General features: G+C 42.8%; 1 protein-coding gene across 2 annotated transcripts; it reads right to left on the bottom strand.

Annotated features, from left to right (window-relative positions):
- Positions 1-4241: 4241 nt before the first annotated feature.
- Positions 4242-18209, bottom strand: THBS1 (thrombospondin 1). Of its 2 annotated transcripts, XM_084207342.1 has the most exons (22): positions 18089-18209; positions 17830-17924; positions 16530-17107; positions 15969-16044; positions 15525-15721; positions 15231-15356; positions 13554-13647; positions 13031-13204; positions 12485-12661; positions 11996-12169; positions 11693-11820; positions 11423-11575; positions 10708-10926; positions 10100-10207; positions 9555-9714; positions 9035-9153; positions 7170-7404; positions 6562-6789; positions 6085-6356; positions 5527-5624; positions 5274-5413; positions 4242-4662 (listed from the first exon to the last, which is right to left on the bottom strand). In XM_084207342.1, the coding sequence occupies exons 2-22, from the start codon at positions 17897-17899 to the stop codon at positions 4655-4657; spliced, it is 3534 nt and encodes a 1177-aa protein (XP_084063468.1). In that variant the 5' UTR covers positions 17900-17924; positions 18089-18209; the 3' UTR covers positions 4242-4654. The 2 variants fall into 2 exon arrangements, with proteins under 2 accessions (XP_084063468.1, XP_084063467.1); XM_084207341.1 differs by lacking the exon at positions 4242-4662 and having other exon boundaries at positions 4684-5413.
- Positions 18210-19383: the final 1174 nt, after the last annotated feature.

Here is a 19383-nt window from a genome sequence, read left to right as displayed (position 1 = left end):
TGTGCCATTGTTTTTTATTGTTTGCTTTGTGTATTTGGTATGCATAGTTTTGGTGGGAAGGGCATTGCTGGAGGCATTCTACCCTAATTTTACAATAACACTAAAATGGTCTCTCCATACGCATTTTGTGAGCAGAGCCATCAAGGGACATGGACACAGAGTCTCAGCAGCTCTCAGTTCAGCCTTGTATGTTTTGTCTAGGCTAGCAGTTCTTCCCTTTGAAAGCAGGTGAAAAATAAAAGACAAATGATGTCTGGGCTTCCTGGGATTTGTTTAAATTTGAAAATCCAAGTTTCTCTATGATACTTGTCTAATTTTATGGATTTCCTGTGGAAGATTTTTTCTTTAAGACTTCTGCTTGCCAAGCACTTTTTTTTAATGAGTTCTCTCCCTCTTGTCGTAACTTTGCTTAAATATTCATACAACTTTGTGCACCAGTTTTTTCTCTTTGGAAAAGGTGAGAAATAAGAACCAGAACTCCCCTTGTGGATACTTTAAGATGCTTACTTCTGCAATCTCAACAGTCCTTTCCAAAATGAATTTCTGTTGAAAATCTACCACTTACTGCGGACTTCCCTGCAATATCAGTAAAAAAAATGCACTATTGTCATTAAGATGCAGATCTTTCTACACTTACCTCAGTCTTTATCTCCACAGCTTATGAATACCTACTGGTTAAGCTACTACTCCTGTTGAATATAGGTTTGGTGCAAATGACCACTTTAAAACTGAAGAAGCCCATTTGCATTGGCTCTGAGAAGACTGTGTTGTGGAAGGAAAACATTGTGTTCTCTACAATAGCAAGAAATTAAAAGATTACTTATGCAGAAATAGTTGGCCAATACCAAGTAATTCTAGAAGTGGCATGCATTGGTTGGTACACTTACATGTTCCACTGATGAGTCTCCAGGGAAGCTGGGAACAGCAAATTTCCCACAGGGTTCTCTGCCCTGTGAAGTGTGGCCACCTGCCATGTTCTTCGTGTTTAGTTCTTCTTAGTAGTTTCTTTGGGTAAGTAAAGGCCTAACTTACCTCAACTATAGCTCTTTCTTGTGTCCTACTGTATTCACACCCACCAAGCAACAAGTGGGTGGACTTAGGCTATGGGTTAACACAAAGCATATGGCTTGCCTTTTTTATTTTAATGACAAGAAAAGCTACAAAAATGCATGCATTAATTAGCATGAAAGTTTGGCATGGCTCAGGCAAGATCATTGGAATGGGCTGCCAAGGCTGTCTTCCCCACAGCAGCAGCAGTTCTCTGTTTCAAACTTTTGGTTAGACCTACATATATTCATATATAGATATGTCCAGATAAAGATACATGCTCAGAAAATGGTTGGTTTTAAGGTATCTCCTTCCTCCTGCAAGTAAATGAAGGGATTTCTCCAGGGTTGGAACCATCTTTGTTTTTTATAGTTCTCAGACTTCTCGGTGTCTTTTGGAGCCAGAAGAGTTAAGAGACCAAACCTGCAGGACAAATGGTAGTCCAGGCCCAGGTAAGATCAGATGGGTTACACTGACAGTGCACTCCCACTGCCCCATCTCATTCCAGGGAACTCAAGCAGACAGTCCTGTAACTGACGAGGGCAGAAATTCCTGGCCCTTCATAACAGGCCAGGAGTTCTTTGCTCTCCTTGTTCTCAGTGGGAAAAAATTCAAATATACAGGACTGTCCTCAGATGAGTAGTGACATAGAACAGGAGTCTTCATCCTCAGGAAAAGAAAATGTAAAGATCAATTTTCTACACCTGCAGGATGCCCTCAGTACATTTCTCATGTGGGTACTCCTGCTACAGCACCTGCCTTTGCTAAGGGTGCACAAGACAAGCTGCTGCTGCAAGTAGAGATGGAGGAGCCAGTCTTGGCCATTCTTAGTTTTAGCAGCATGTTCTAGAAGCTTATTGAGTGCCCTGGCATCAGCTCTTTGATCACACTAGCAGATTCAGTCGAGAGTCTGATGCACCAGCCCCTGCAAATAGCCAATATGCTGTCTCTTTTCATGTGACAGGGGCAGCCCTGGCTGGGCATGGCTGCAGTCACTCAGAGACTCTTCTGCCTCCTGGCTGCATCAAGGGCAGCATGGCTTGGAAATCCTAAAGTCTTCAGAATCAAAAGTGCCAGCTGCCCGTGCTGAGTGACCGCAGCACTGCCTGCAGGTGGGCCAGAGCTTACACAGGGGAACAGCTCAGGTGCACTCCCTCAGCATAGCTGAAATGGAGAGGGCAGGGAAAATCTTGCGTGGAAGCCAAGTTTGGCACAAATAACACATCAGTGATCCAGAGATGTATTAAAAAACATTAATAAAACCAGAGCACAAAGGTATAAATATAAATGTCCTTGGTGGTTTATTGTTCTTTGTATGTAAGAAGCTTTATTGTACAACTTACACAACTTTAGAATGGAAAAATGGTTAAAAATGTTTACAAAAAAAGCATGTTCTTAGAAAATTATGCTAGCAAAAACATTGGGAGGAGGGAAGCAAAAAAATCTTCAGTGTGCAAACTTCTTATAAAAATAGAAATACTAACTCTACAGGTAGCATTTCATGATAAATTATTTAAATAGCCTATCTACACAATTATGTGATTAACTATTACAATGGCAATGAAAAAAATAATTTATAAAAATACAAGCAATGGTATACAAGATGACAGGAAAAAATATAATACAACATTAGAAATTGTATTTGACTTTTTTTTCCAATGCCATTTCCTTTCTGGGAATACATTTTCTGCAAAGAAATTTTTACTATATACAGCATTAACTTTTTAGTACTACAGTAGCTTTAAAGTTTGTTAGACATTTGAACTCTGCTTGCTCCAAAGGTTTTTCTCAGTCACACAACAATGAGGTAATATTTGTACATAAAACTTTCACCATGTTCATTTCTTTTTGTTTTTTGAAAAGACAAGGAAATATTATAGGTATAAGGATGCTGCCCCTTCTGTTGGGGAAAACAGTCTTTTAATGTACATCAAGGCCTCTCCCTCTTTTGCAAGGAGCTCCTGAAATTGGCTAGTCTGTGATGAATTCCTTCTTTTGTAGCTGCATGTCATTAGCTCCAAACTGAGCGTGCAGTGGCCCAGAGAGCCCGTGACAGGGCTGTCCTTGTGCCTGCCGCTGCCATCTCTGCAGGGCAGCTCTCCTGGCTCTGCCTCAGGCCCACTGAGCAGAGGTGCAGCATCACAGACATTTCCCAGCACTAGAGAACACTAAGGGGGTGAATGGCATTCCCTCACCTCTAGTGCTACGGAGGGGACAGAAACTGCTACTGTCTAAAAGGACTTGAATTTTAGCACTGCAGAAGAGTTGCCTGCCAGGCTACCAACTGCCTTGCATAAAGAAAGGAAAAGCCAACATTGAGCTCAGACTGAGAAAAACAAACATCCCATTGCCCACACCCTCACTTTTCCTTGTGCCTCAAAGCCTTTATGGGAAAATTGCTCTTTGTAACAAATACATCACCACTATCTGCTCCAGACAAGACTTTTTTTTTCTCAACTAAACCCTCTCTAGTTTCAGTATAGAACAGAGACAATAAATAATCTGTATTTACAATCTTACAGTCATGAAGACTTGTAACAATGATTAGGTGGATAGTCTTGACGCATTTCTTGTTGTTTTAATCAATAATCCCTCAGTCATTATAACATCAAGAATAGGCAAAAATAAATATTTTACAATTTTATCTACAGGCCCCTTTTCCTCCCCTCTAAAGAAGCGAGGGGTTTAAAACATCTATGGCATGTAGAAAAGGAATGTTTTCATTACATTATTTTTGTGCCTCTTTAACCATAAAAAGTGAAGCATGTGCTGGTTTCCTGAAGGACAGCACAGTGCTAGCTGAGATGGTGGTGCTTTCTGGCACCATATCTGAAAGAACACATTTGAAGGTAAGCAAGGCCAGCATCTAAATCAGGCAAAAACAGAATCTAATAATAAATCCCAGTTCTCCCAAAGCTGGTGTGATCCAGTGTACCAGTTTTTATCCTCATTCCCTCCTGCCATGACAGAAATCAGTTTTAGGATATCTGTTTTGTCCTGTGTAGTACAGCGGCTGATCTAGCTCACCACAGAGTAAGGCTATGTTTTTATCTGAAAGGTATGACATAGAAAACAATTTCTCCAAGTTAAATGGATGTAAACCAAAGTAGCACAGCCTTCCTTAAAAAAAAAATTCTCTACCCCATAAAGAAAGACCTAGAGTTCCCCCTCCCACCCAAACTCCCTCTTCCCCACACAATGAAAGGTCTTCAGTTTAAGTAGTCCACAGCACATCCAAAGATGTTCTTTTACAAAATGCTACTCCATGGGACCTCCAGTTAGAGAGGCAGTGACACTGCACTGTGATAAACAGCAAACATATGTCTTTCCTACTGAAAGAAGTGTGCTTGTTCAGTGATGACAATTCTCATTTGCAAGACACGTTTGTTTCCTTCCACTTCAGCAGAGGTCAGATACCAAGTATGTTCTCACTTTCATTCTCTCAAAAGCATTCTCTTGAGGCAGGTCATGTGTTTCAAGTCCACATTTACGCAGAAAGAAGAAAGGAAGGAATAATATAATGGTCCCAGGATTTGTAAGGCTAAACGTTTCAAAAGGTGCAATTACCAGCATTTTTAAATAGTCTCTGAATCCAACAATCTTGTGATTATGAATCTGTGAAAAAAGGAAAATATATATTTAAATATTTCTCTGTGTTATGCATGATTATGTCCAAGTCATTAATGCCCAAAGACATTTGTAGAGAAAATTGAAAGTCCTTTCAATTAGGTACTTCCTTGAGTTAGACTTCATAATCTAATTAATGTAACCATTAGATAATGAAGGGACAATTTAAGAAGACTAAGACAGCTGGAATTAGCTGTATGCACTTACCTCCACTAAACTTCAAGACTCCAATACTTTGCTTACTTTTAAGCAAATCAGCTTTTTACTTGCTAAAGTCAATATATTGCATTTCTACCTTAGATTTTGTCAGATGTGCTCATTCATTCTAATCAGCACTTCAAAGAAGAGTCAAGGTGTATTTAATTTCTGGAACTCAACATGGATTTCTGATACTTTGAAATAATGCAATAGATATATACTTAGCTTTTATATATTTAAATTTTTAACTGTGAAGAGTTTATCAAGGTGTCCCGTTCCTGCCTGCAAAACTCATTTGAACCTGAACCATGAAAGATCACAGTTGATCTTTACCTCTTGGCTCTTATGTTCTTCAACCAATTAATTTATATAGGATCTCTTAAATGCAATGCCATCCTTACCTCTGCATTCATATTTAAGGTCTGAGAAGAACACCATTTCTTGAGAGAAGACAAATAATCCTAGCCGACCACCAGCATAGGTTTTATCGTAGATTGGTCCTGAGTCTGCCATGATTTTCTTCCCTTCATACATTACAACCCTACAAAGAGACAACAACAGCTCAGCCATCTTTGACAAGGTCCTGTGAGGTTTATTTTCACAGACATCCACTTTTCCTGTGATATTTACTTCAGATAAAAGGACGATGCTCACCTGATGTAGCCGGTCTTTGGTCTATGGCTCAGTCTCCATCTGTATGCAGTGAAGTCTTTCCAGCCTATGTGACGAGGATCATGCCACAAAGTTCTCACCTGTGAAAGAATGTTTTTTATCAACCAAAGGGCAGAGATAACACAGCAGTTATTTTGACATGAAGGCACCTTCTTATTAAAGGCTGCAAATAAGTCATTAGGCTCTCTAATAGCCTAAAGACAGAAATAATAGAAATCAACTGCGTTTATATTTACTTTCAAAATACGTAAATGGGAAGCTACAACACAATTCCACAAACAATTGATTCATTGCTGCTGGGAAGTCTGTCTGCAGCAAGCAATCCTGTTAATTGTATATAATATTTTACTTGATTAGGAAAAATTATGAAGTTATTGGTATTTGCCAAGAAGCCTATATGATCAGCCTATGCAGGCCCCCTCTAAGTGTCTAATTTTCTGGAACAACAGCCTGCCTTATGCAGAAGAGTATGTTGTTACACTGGAATACTCATGTTATCACATCAAGAGTACTTCAGCATGTAGTAAGTGCCACTCTTACCTGGCCAGGAGTGTTTCCTGTGTGCCACAGAGCATTACGAAGGTGTTCTCCTGGACCAGTGGTGGAATTCACAACTTTGATGGAGAGACCTGAATAGCCTTGAGCTTTGGTTGGTGTGGAGTCCCAGTAAGACTGGGTGATCTGCTTCCACATGACAACATAGAAACGACTGCTAGATTGGTAACCAAATACAAAGCCAGCATAATCATCATCCCTTTCTGTATTGATAAAGAAGGTACCACTGAAGTCCACAGCATTGAATTCATCAAAACCTATGGGGACATTAAAGAATAAAGTTTTAGGTGCTACCTTTTTACAATTCTTAAACAACCCCTTAACAGTTACTTAGGTCCTCTTCCTCTCCCCTACCCCAACTAACAAAAACAACAAAACCACCCCTCACCCCCACTGACAAACAAACAAAATAAAAAAATCAAACCACCCCAAGCAACAGTGCCTGTTAAATTTTTCCCTTACCGACTGCAAGGCCAGGGTCACAGTTGACTGTCTGAACCAGTTCTTTACCCTGGTGACGAACAACCCAGTTTGGATCATTCTGGGATGTTCCTTTGGGATCCAGGGGAATCATCTGAAATTTTCGGAAATCAGTCTCACTAATTTCCACATTTTCAGGGCAGATATCATCAATGTCTGGCACATTGTCTTGGTCAAAGTCATCTTTGCAAGCATCTCCACGTCCATCACCTGTAGGATAAAAGTAATTTTACTATTTTATTAACACCACTGTTTGCTTCTGAGTCATACAGCTTGGGAGCTGAAGTCTGAATTACAGATCTCTGACTGCCCAGGTACTTGGCAGACACATAACAGAAGCCACAGCAGCTACTGTATAAATGCCCTTTCACTCCAGCCTGATAGTGGCTTAGGAGTAAATTGGATATGTGGTCATTTTCACATTGATCTTTACTCCTAAGAAGCACTATAACAACATTTTGGCTTTTTCTGGTACAGACTTTCTGGTGTTTTGTTACTTAGTTTTGTCCAACATTAAACAGTGTGAAAAAAATAGCATGAAACTACTGGAAGAAACTCATAAAATGTCATTATGATACTGGCTCTCTTACCATCAGAATCAGCTTGATCTGGGTTGGCAACCAATCTGCAGTTGTCTTTGTCATCAGGGATACCATCATTGTCATCATCATGGTCACAGGCATCACCTTTTCCATCCTTGTCATGGTCAGCTTGATTGGCATTGGGCACATAGGGGCAGTTATCAAGATTATTTTGATGACCATCTTCATCTATGTCCTGGTTGTTGTCACACTGATCACCTATGCGATCAGAATCAGTGTCTTCCTATCAGAGGAGAAAAAAAAAACCATTTCAAAAGGCCATTTAAAGAAGGTTGAGATAGGAGTCTCTGAAATAGGAGTCTTAATATGTAGAATTAATTGTGATTTCTGCTTGCTTTATCAAGAGCTAAGTGAGTGGATTAAATTAATACACACTTAAAACTGCCTGTGCTACTTATGCTACTTTAGTCTTGTTCTGGTTTTAATTTGAATTCACAGCAGATCAGGAATCAGTGTGATCATCAGCTGTCTTGTGCCTATGCCACATGCCTCATGTGTCACTAGTCTACCATACTGGATGCAGGATGCTTTATCTCCTACCTTCCCTGGGAGCAATGTGGTTTCAAAGGCCAGTTCAGGGTTGGACTACTCTCTACTTGGTCAGTAGAGACTGTAACATTAAAACAGTCTACCAATGCTTAATTTTCTCTATCATAAATGCTCTTCATGCCCCCTGATTCATCACTCAAGATGATTGCTCCCATAGTGGTGACAGACTGCATTAACTAACTAGTGTGCTTGCTGATCACATATTTTAGCCAGTCATTTGCATAATCAGCTCCTGAACTAAGAAAAACAATCCCGTCATCCCTGAGGTTGCCTCACATTTAGCCTAGCAGTCTTGTGAACACAGGTGGTGCAGGCAGAAGGCATACCATACACTGTTGGATTAGCTACTAATTCTGGCCCTTGAAATCTAATATCTCCACTTCTAGAACTTGATTACGATAGTGTTTGGAAAGCCATTAGAGTCTTATATTAAAATTTCAAAATCACAAGAGAAAGGATCCTCCTGAAAGCAGCTGCCTCAAAGGATCTTCAGGCAATTCCCTCCCTCAAGCAGGGAAGTAGTAAAGCAAGTGACAATGACTAAGACATTTTATATTATCTGTTTAAATCCTTCAAGTAACACTGCTTTTAGGCTACTAGGCCACACTACACTACATTCCACTGATTTGCAACACCTTTTCTAACCCTTCAAACATTCCAGTTATGTCCCTGAAGCTATTAAACTTAGTATTTTAACTGACAGGATGTCACAGGCTTTATCTACTTCTGCCTTCAATTTTTGAATCAGTAAGTTGTCTGGGGGTCTGGAACCCCCTGGAGTTTTATGAAGGTGAATTTTACAAGGATCAGAATATGCCTTTTTCTTAGGGAAAAGCAACTTGTGCTGCCTTCTACTTACTGCTAGAAAAGTTATCTTCTGAAATGCAGTTGGTTTCAAGTTTAGGGACAAAATTTAAAGAACAGCTTTGTGTCTAAGTGAACACAGCATTACAGGCTATGAAGAGAGTAGTTCCACTACCCACATGTTACACAATGTTCCCAAAGTATTTCATATTCTCGCTGTGAGGATCACCACAACTGACAAATCTAAGAAATGTTTAGGCCACAAGCACATGCAGTAGTCTCACAGATCTTCACTACAGCTACTTTTCAGAAAATACCTACCAGCTGTTCAAACTCTGAGGGCATGTTTATTTGATAAAGGCACCAAATGGGAAAGTAGTAAGAATGATTTGTGACAAGTCAAATTTCAGGTGTAGCCTGTTCAAATACTTTCTACAACACACAACTTGCTGTATTTTGTAGCACACAAGTCCTCTACTTATATAATTCAAATCCCTTACCTGGTCAGGGTTGTGTTCCAGTGGACAGTTATCACACTGATCTCCAACACCATCCAAGTCTGTATCCCTCTGGTCTACATTGTAGACATACTGGCAGTTGTCCCTTTCATTAAGCACCCCTGTAAAAGTTCATGAATGAAAGTCAGACATCTAAATGCTGCAAAGGGCTGTATAAAGCCACCACACACACCTAGATACCTTTTCTAGAGCATTTTGAGCAGCATTTAAAAGCTTTGAAACATGACTCATCACTAGCTCTGTCACACACTCCTGCTACTACTGCCTTGTGAGAGTGGAGAGAGAATTGAGCTGTGCCAAAATCTATATATTCCAAAGTGAATTTCCATTAGCCCTTCCATTAGCCCTGTTCCTTCAGTAGCCTTCATGTCCTGAAACCACCATAAGGGAACTTTTGTGTGTTCAGGGATGAAATTTTGGTAAGAAATCAGGATTACACTGGGTTCATTTGATTCATGGCTGATTAGAAAACCATCTAAAGGAATGATTAGAGGCCACCTACCATCTCCATCAATATCTATTGCACATGCATCTCCTTCTCCATTGTTGTCAGTGTCAGTTTGATCAGGATTGTGATTGTAGGGACAGTTGTCACAGCGGTCACCGACATCATCCCTGTCGTAGTCATACTGCTGTGGGTTGTAGATGAATGGACAGTTGTCCTGCAAAAATGAGAAAAGTCAAGTTTTAAAATGAATCAAATTAAAGCTTTACCCAGATTCTGCTTATGCTTGTACTGCTATATGAAAGAAGAAATGAAAGGTGGGGAAACAGTTAAAACTCAGATGCTACTTTCTCAAAACACCCTGCTGCTGGCATGAGTGTATGAATGGCTGATTGAAAAACAAAAATTCACTTCCCAAGCTCAAACAGCTGCAGAAAGTTTGTCCACACAGTTATGCATATCTAAGGTTTCTAGGATAGCTGTCAGTGCCAGCAATTTCCTATGGTCCTCTCTTAAGATTAAGGTTAGAAGCTAGACCCCAGCTTTGGGAAAGGGAGTGGGAAAGCCACATTCTCAAAGGCTGTTCTTTTCTGTTTCCTTACCCGGTCATCAGGAATGCCATCATCATCATCATCACTGTCACAGGCATCACCAATCCCATCCTTATCATAGTCTTCCTGCCCTGAGTTAGGCAGATTAGGGCAGTTGTCCTACAAAGAAAGAAGTATACAGATATGTTCACTCCTGGTATTATTACAATATGTATTTGAGCAGGTAAAATCTAATAATTAGGCAAAATTGTAACACCTCAATCAGGTAGGAATAACCTTACTGTAATTCTCTCAATTTAAGCTGGTCATTACAGTGATAAGTCTTAGAAAGCCACAGTTAAATAATTTTTAAAATAAAAATTGGGTTGCTTTTGAGAATCTTACCCCGCTGCTCTTCCCTTGGAGACTGCTATCAGAATAAAGGTTATATAGGTATGGCCTAAACTAGCATCTTCCTAGAACATTTCCAACAATCAGGTTTCATTTTTTCCCATATCACAAGAATATATAAAGCAATACAGCAACAGCAAGAGCCTCCCAGCAATGCCTTGACAACGGTATCCCTACACCTCCTCTATCCCTAGAAGGTAATTTGCAGAGAGCATAGTTTAATAGCTTAGGCTGTTAGAATGGCAGATGGTAAAAGAGGATAAACTTACTTTTTTACAGTGGTAAGTAGCGTTGGCAACACAAACCAGGTTCTCATTTGGCCATCCATCCAAGTCAGTGTCTTCTCCACAGATTATGCCATTGCCAGCATAGCCTGGTTTACATTCACAGCGATACATGGGGTCACTAAAGTGGCCAAGGTAATTGCATTTGGCATTCTTGTTGCAGTCATGTGTTCCATCTGTGCATGGATTACGTGGCTTACAGACCTAGAAGACCACACAGAAATTAAACCCACTGAAAACATTGGGGGAAAAGTGAGGGATAAAACAAAGATTCAAATACATCCTAATCAATCAGGGAAAAAAAAGCCTCATATATGGCTTTCTTCTGGTCCTCAACTCCAGTACCAGTCTTAACACTAAGTATTTTTCTTGTTCAAACCTTATGTATTGTCAAATAGAACCAAGCACTAAGATATGAGGCAAACTTTTGTATAATTAGTGAATATTGATTAACTCCTGAGTTTCTTCTAAAATTATGTGTAACCCCTGAACCCTCCATGGCTGAGGAGAACAATGGTATTTAAAACTCATTTTGATCTTCAAAAGAAATTGGCTAATGCTTCTTCTATTCTGAATCACAGAAGACAGTGTTTTATTAAATGCTCCAAGTCTTTTTTTGCCGAGAACACATAGGTGTTTTCTGTTTTATAGAAACCTTGTGAGATTTCGTAACCCAGAACAATTCTCCAGTTGACAATACCTGTTTGTTACTCATGGCATCCTCAACACTGCGGCCAAATGGCTGTGTTCCAGTATAACGTGGTGGGCAGGGCAGACAGTTGTACCCAGGCTCAGTATTCTCACACCTGTGCACTCCATTGAAGACAAAGCAGGCATCAGGAACCTCTTTGCACTGAAATATGAGTTTGAGATAAAGGAGAACAACAGTTAGGATTATAAAACAGTGATTCTGTCCTCCTTTTCCATTTTCTTTCTTTCCCTTTCAAGAAGAAAACTATAATCTTCTTACCTCATCAATATCTTGGCAGTGAATACCATCACCATGGTAGCCAGCAGGACAGGCACCACACTTCCAGGAACCATCAGGGGCACTGGTGCACGTAGCCCCCGCAAAGCAGGGATTAGACAGACACCCATCTGTGAAACAAGCAAGGAAATGCTATGATAAAGGACGATTTACCATGCTGCTACAGTACTGTATTTGGCTGATATCCTGGTCTAAAATTCTAGCACTTGAGGTTTGCAGACTTTACATTGGTATTTTCAAGATTATCAACAACCTTCAGATGTTTATGGGCAAATGGATACTCACCAATTGGACAGTCCTGTTTGTTGCAGACCTGTGTCCCTCTAGCTTCACCTACACAAGTCTTCCCACCGTACTGAGGCTCGGGATTATTGCAGAGACGGCTTCGCTTCTGAAGTCCTCCTCCACATGTCACTGTGCAAGCATCCCATGGAGACCATGGTCCCCAGTTGCCATTAACTAAAGGGAGAAGAAGATAGAAAACATGTATAGCTTTAAATTCAGTGCTACAACTAGTTTCTACCTAACTTTTTTACTGGACTTTACTTTTGCAGGGAGAGCAGTTCAGACATTGCTCTGACATAAATGACAGAATTAATGGACTCCATGAAGGAGGCATAAAAATAGTTTCATCTGAAACTAACCTGTGAGGTTTTACATAGCCCATCTCTAAGTTTAAAGAGAGAAGAAAACTAGAACAAGCTTACTTAGCAACTACTCAGAATATTCACTATTTAAGCTACCAATTACTAGTTACCATTAGGACACACTTACTTGGGCAAGGGTCTTTCTGGCAGGCTTTGTTTTCTCTTGCTTCGCCCTCACAGGGTTTGCCATTCAGCTGTGGTACTGGAGAGTTGCAAAGACGAATTCTAGTAATGATGCCCGTGCCACAAGTGACAGAACATGATGACCACGGTGACCAGTGACTCCAGCCACCATCCTGTTTAACTACAAGAGAGATTTCTGTTAGTCATAATTTCTTAAGACTTCAGCTGTACAGCACCAGGACATAGCCAGAACCAGGACCAAAGACTCCATGTGTAATGGATAGCCTCCTGACTGTCACGGATCAAGTTTTGCAACTAGGGAAATTTCATACCTAAACTGGCATCACATTTCGTCCTGGGAGCAGTGCCCAAACATGCCTGTTTACTGCATTAACTATCTGCTCCCCTCCACCTTGTTAATACAAGTCCTTAAAGCTAGAAGCCAAGGATCCATGCCAGTGGCAGAGCTACATGGTAATCCTTGCTTTTAACATTCAGCCAATAAAAGCAGCCTCTGTTTTACAACCAGCATGTGTAGATTAGTACTTACATCTCTTATCACACTCCTGAAGGTGGCAAGTCCGAGTCTGTACAGAGGAGCCTTCACAGCGGTTATTGAGACTGTCACAGGAACGGCCTCTCTGCTGAATCCCATTACCACAGGTCACAGAACACGAGGTCCATTCAGACCAAGGAGACCATCCATCGTCTGCGTAGTCGCTAGCTGCAGAGGGACACAGCTCTGAGTAAGAATCCAGGTAGATGCTTTTCCATATCTTTTCTCCCACCCCTCTCTCCGCAAAAAAGGACACAACTGTCCTCAGAAGCCACATGCATCTTCCTTCTTTGCGTAAGATAAAGGCCATGAACTCAAACATTTCAGTATGCTGCATATGTAGAAAATATTTGAACATGTATCACGTAAGTGACGAGCCTCAAAGACACATCAGATTAGCCTACTTCAGAAGTACAAGGTTGCACTTGGATGTCTAGTTCTAGTATCCTGCACAGCAGCATGGGTCTAGTTAGATGTGAACAACTGCTACAGGACTGTGAAAGCAGTAAGGACTTACGCCAGCACCGAGGGCAGCACTCCCCATCAGGCACGGTGGCATTGGAACAAGGCATGAGAGGACAGGACACTTTCCGGCATATAGTGGCAGAGTTCTATAAAGAGTTGTGAGAATTACAGTTACCAAGTGGAATACAAACAATGTCTGGAGTTTGGGTAAATAATAGAGACCTTTTCTGCAGAACTTTCAGATTCATTAGCATAACTAAAGCAAAGACCTTTTTATTTAGAGCTAAAATACAACCCAAGGAGTAGTCCCAGGTATTTTAGGTCAAACTTCATCTCGTTTCCATTCTCACCCATTATTTTTTAGTCAAAAGCAGAAATATTTTGGTGCTGCAGAAGTTTATCAGTAGTAGCTAGCAGATGCTGGCTCAAGTAAATTACTATTATGTGATACCAAAAGTACAAGGTCAGATTTCAAAGAAATGAAAAAAGAATGAGAAGCCAACATTCTTTTCAGTTAATATGGATTTAAGCTGATTATATGGTAAAGATAAAATGAGTTTAGTGGACTCTGCTCAAGTGCTGTGTAATCCATAACTTATAATTAGAGGTTTTTGATCTGTAAGCCAAACAGGCAGGGTAAGAACACCCACCCCCAATTTCAATAAGAGTCTGTAGTTTTGCCTCTTAAAGGTAGCAGCTTGGTCAGAAGAATGCTCTCATGATTACTATTTTAATCTCCCCAAGAAAATTACTAGATTAAGGCAATTACAGCGAACATTGAGTAAACAGGTTGGTAGGAACAAGGCAAATGCAAAAGTCACAGTACCATTTGCTGACTACAAGACAAAAGACATAACGAGCTAAAGAAGCAGACACAGAATTTGAGTTGCCTTGTATTGCACATATACAAATACTTGACCTTTAGTTTCTAAAGAGTGGCATGCTTATTAACCCACTCTTTGGTAGACTGGTACTCCAAAATGCTTTTGCTTAGGTATACTTAAATGGAACAATTAAGGTATACTTAAATGGAACAATTAAGGTATACTTAAATGGAACAATTTAAAGAAATCCTGAAACAGTCGGTTTTGTGTATATTTACAACATTAGGTGGAAGTGAAACACAAAGCTTAAGTATCTTGCTGGGTGATCCGGGGACTTAAACAGCTACACTGAAATCCAAAAGGGATTGCTGTTCCATATAATCTACAAAAGCTATTAGGACACACCTAGAAGCATCTTCTAGATAAAGAAAAACACCACAAGTTTAAGTGCCTTTACTGAGTACTAGAATGTCTTTTTCTACTAAGTCAGCAGGAGGTTCAGTGAGGATAGAAAGTAGATCTAGAAAAGTTGATAGTACTATACATTTGTTGTGTTGATACTGACTTTTAGTTTACTGATGTAAAAATTTAGTTTACTATGTAAAGAATACAGACATTCCCCAAATTAATGAACTAAAATCGTTAATGGCTGTATCAGAGTGATACATATAATTTCAGAGTTTCATGTATTTTCTAGAATACTGCTGGTGAAACAAGGTATGGAAACTGCCTTTATAGCAGGGATCTAGTAGAATTAAATAAACTGAGTAATTCCAAGGCTTCTCTAGTATGCTCAGTTCTGTGTATGATTCACTCTTTCTAACAAACAATGCAGTTTAGAAATATCTGTTAATTCCAGCTTATGAGTTTATATTCAGGTGATTTTTGAACGTGAGGAATCTTACCTGGCAAGTACATTCAGTGCAGCTGTCAATAGTCCACTCCTCTTTATTTTTGTGCAAGACACCATTATGAATGCATGCTCCAGGAGTGATCTGGACTACTTTGGCAATGATTTCATTTTCTTCAGTCTTGGGGGTGAGAAACAAAAAGAAGATATTTAGGATTTAATACAGACATGCTTTCACAAAAGTCAAAGTAAATATTTTGCTGTTTACACAGGCTCTCAAAAGTCAGGTTATAATTAATTCACTAAGTGCTAGTTAATGAAAGGTACCATGAAGCTGACCATCACTTACCACTTTTCGAACTCTGTCTTGAAGTGTTGTAACCATGGACCGTAGCCCTTGCATTTCCACAAACATATTTGTTAGTTCATCACAGGAAAATCCACAGACTGCTTGGATGTCCTTTGTTTTATGGCCAATGTAATTAGTGCGGATAGCTGGGCTGGAACCATTGATGGGGTTGTCCAAAGTAATGATTGCACTAGTGGCTAAGAGGAAAAACCAGACATGAAGTAAATGCATTTTATACCACATGCATTTATCATTCCAGGCTAACACCTGCTAAACAGCTGCCACCAGATTCATTAGGGTGCCTGCAGAAATATAATCTTATTTCTTATGCAATGTGGATTTGCATGTCAGCATACTTCTGAGTTCTGTTTCAACTTGTCTTTCTAACGTAACGAGAAATCTTATTTTTAATAGGTCATTGGACTCAGAAGATTGTAAACTTACAGCTGGAGCAGCCTTTGTTCCGCAGGATAGTTTCCAGAGTCGTTCCAAACACAAACCGCACATTCTGCAGCAGACCCTGTGGACAGAGGAAGAATTACAGCTACTTGCAGCAACTCCAAGGGAAAGAAGTACCACTTGCACTGGGAGAGACTGAAGGTCATGCAAGATCTTACAGAGCAATTTCATGACAGACAGATGGAAAAGTGAAACATATTGCTCTATTCTCCTTAATGAAAACCAGCCTTGCTTCCTAACGGTCTTATCCTTGAGCATAAGGCCTTGGCGACTCTCCAGGCAGGAAGGAAAAAACCCATGGATTTCTGAATCTCATAGAAGAAGCTAAGCAATGAAGCTGCAACTACCTGTCTGGAAGCTTCAGCGCTTTCTTATTGCTGCAGAAAGGTCCTTCCCTGCAAATCTAATGCTTTACTCTTCAAACTCCATAAGTAAAGTTTAGCGGATTTAGAGGTCTTTGTTGCTGTTTAGGCTCATTGAATAGGTAAAGCACCTTCAAAACAGATGACTGAAAATTCTAGGCAAAAACATAAGTGAAAGTCTTACCTGGAAGTTGTCATTGACTCCCCCTTTGGCAATACGGAGCCTGGCACTGCTGGCAAGGTCCCTAGTGAAGATATTCTGGATGGGGATGTCCAGTTCAGCATTCTCCATTTTCTCACACCCCACATAGAGCTGAGCTCGGTCCTCCTGCACAAACAGGGTGATATTCTTCCAATGTCCTGTAGCTAGCAAGACATCCTCTACTGACACTAACTGCTGCTTGCCATCAACAGAAAGGCTCAGGTCCAGGGAGCCTGCCTTGCCATTTGATACTAGACTGAAGACATGACCAGAGCCATCTTTCTGTTCCACGGAGAGCAGTGTGCCTCTGCTCTTCTTGGCTTGCCGGAGAGTGGCCAGGAGAATGAAGCCCTTCTCAGCATGGATGGCATCTAACAAGTCTTGGAACTTCGAGTCAGGGACAGCAGGGATGCGGCTGGCATCTTCAATGCGGTAAGCAGGGCTGGAGGATTCTGGTCCCTTCACCAGGTACACCCCGGGGGCCCGGCGCCCAGCTCCCTTCCGCATGAAGCCGATGAGTTCAAAGAGGTCAAAGACGCTGTTATCATCACTCCTGGACTCTGCAGGGAGAGATCAGGACAAGCATCATGAGAAAAGGACAAGAGGCTGAGTAGGTGCAAATCTCCCAGTATTAACGTTTTGGCTCCTGGTGCATCAGACAATGTGCAAGGCACAGCGCCTCGCATCAGAGCACAGACAGTAGCTCTGAGGGTGCAGCAGTCCCACCAGGAGCTGCTGTGCAGCAGTACATGTGCATTCTTGTACAGGAGCCAGTCGGCACAGGAGTGCCAGGTACCCGCTGACTGACACACAAAGGTAGCAGCCATTCTGGTACCTTATTACACTCTAGCAGCACAGAAATAGACAGCAAAGCCCAGTCTGCAATATTCCTATGCTAGAACATGTCAAACTGAGTTTGCATACTCTAGCTGAGTGACAGCAGCATAGTAGCAGCTTCTCTATGTCACCAAGACGGCAGCCTACTACCTCATTCCTTCTTCAGGCCGTTCCTACATCATGTTCCTCCTTTCCTCTGCTCAACGCAGAGGTAGACAAGCTACATGCTCGAGCTCTGTAGACTCTGTGTTCCTATTTCTGAAGGCTACACAAATTCCACACCAGAGAGAAGTTTCCTGTTCCCAACTAGCTGATGCTCAAGTTAAAACGTTTTGATTCATTGAGAGCTTTAGAGCCCTTTACCACCGAGCACAACTTCATCTGCTTACACAGGCACCGAAGTTTTTTATTTTTGCCCCCCGTACCAGCACAGAGCTGGCCTTACCTGCGGTGCGCTTGGTCTCTGAGCCGCCGAGCACGAGGAGAAGGAGGCAGAAAGCAGTCACTGGCCCCATGGCAAAGGTCTGTCTCTGAACCAGCCTGGGGACACACACACGAGGAAGGTCACCGCGCTGCCGTCGCACCCACGGCCGGCGCCAGCGAGGCTCCGCAGGCAGGGAGGCTGGGCAGCGGGCACGGTGCAGGTGTCCCCGGCCGCCCTCGGACGGGACAGCGAGCGCGGCGGGAGCCGCTTCAGCACTTACCTGCGGCAAGAGCGATCCGGGCGGTCAGCGCCGGCCTCTGGGTACCGGCGACCAATATCCGCGGGCGGCCCCGACTGTCCCGGCGCGGGAGGGCGAACAGCGGCGGGCAGCTGTAGCGGCGCTGCCGGGACTCTGCGGGCGCCGGCCGCCGCGCCCGGCTATAAAGGGATGGCTCGCATTCCTGGGCGCACGGCGGGCCAATCGGCGGCGGCGGGGCAGGAAGCGGGAGGCGGGAGCCGGGTAGCTCCGGGGCCAGGGACAACTTTCCGCAGGGGCCGGGGGGCGGGGGCGGGCGCGCCCCGCGGGCCGGGGGAGCGGGCGCACGCGGAGCCGCCGCCGCCCGGCCGCGCCGCGAGGGGGCGCTGGTCCCTCGGGGCCTCCCGCGCTGCCCGCGGCCCCACGCGCCGCCCGGCTCCCATCGCCTTTCCTGCCGGCAGCGGGAGCCGCGGCGAGGCCGCCGGGAGCCCTCGTTCCCTCAGCCGGCCGTGAACCCTGCCTGGCATCCGCTCCCGTCTGTCCCGCCGCCCGCTCGGCGTCCCGGCCCTGCTGTCCGGCCCCGGGGCCGCCGCGCGCACCGGCGCAGGGGGGCCGCACCTGGCGGGGCCCCGGAGGAGAGGTGCGCCCAGGCGGCGCTGCCTCCGGCTGTCCTGAGCGCTGGGGAAAGCATCCTTCACTTAATTAACGCAATTCACTTAATGAGACCTTCTCTGCCTGCCCGCTCGTTCCAATACACGGCACACTGGACGCTGGGTTCACGAAAGGGCAATAACGTGAATTCTCGTTAGCCCTTCCTGCCCGGCCTTGGTGGAGCCGGGCCCTGTGAGGGCAGAGAGGACAGAGGACGGCAGGCTGGAGCGGCAGAGACCTGCTGTCTCCTTTCCACTCCTTGTCACTAGGGAAAAATGTGTGGGGATGACCCTCAAACAACTTGGCCTTAGGAATTAAATGACTATCGCTGTAGTGCAGCTGAGACTCTCCCATAGCAGCTTTGTTTAATGAACAAATTGACAAGCACTACTTCAGCTAAGAATTTCCCACGTAATATGAATTCCAGGTAACAGGAAATCTAAAGGTTAAAAGGTAGGTTCCTTACATCACGTCATATTCTGAATGACTAAAAGTTACTTGAGCTTGTGAAACAGCTTTGAAGTAATCAAATCCCAAAAATGGTTAATTCCTCTGCATTCCCTGGCTTTTCTATGCTTGGCGTGTGCTCCCGTGGAAAGTGGAGTGTCAGTGAACGAGAAGGACCTAGTCAGGCAATTGCGTGTGTGGTGAGGGAAAATTGGAGTGAG

Source organism: Fringilla coelebs, assembly GCF_963513975.1.
Source record: "Fringilla coelebs genome assembly, chromosome: 6".
In the NCBI taxonomy this organism is placed as follows: Eukaryota; Metazoa; Chordata; class Aves; order Passeriformes; family Fringillidae; genus Fringilla; species Fringilla coelebs.
The sequence above is the reverse complement of the archived record's forward strand: the minus strand, read 5'-3'. Positions and strand labels throughout refer to the sequence as shown.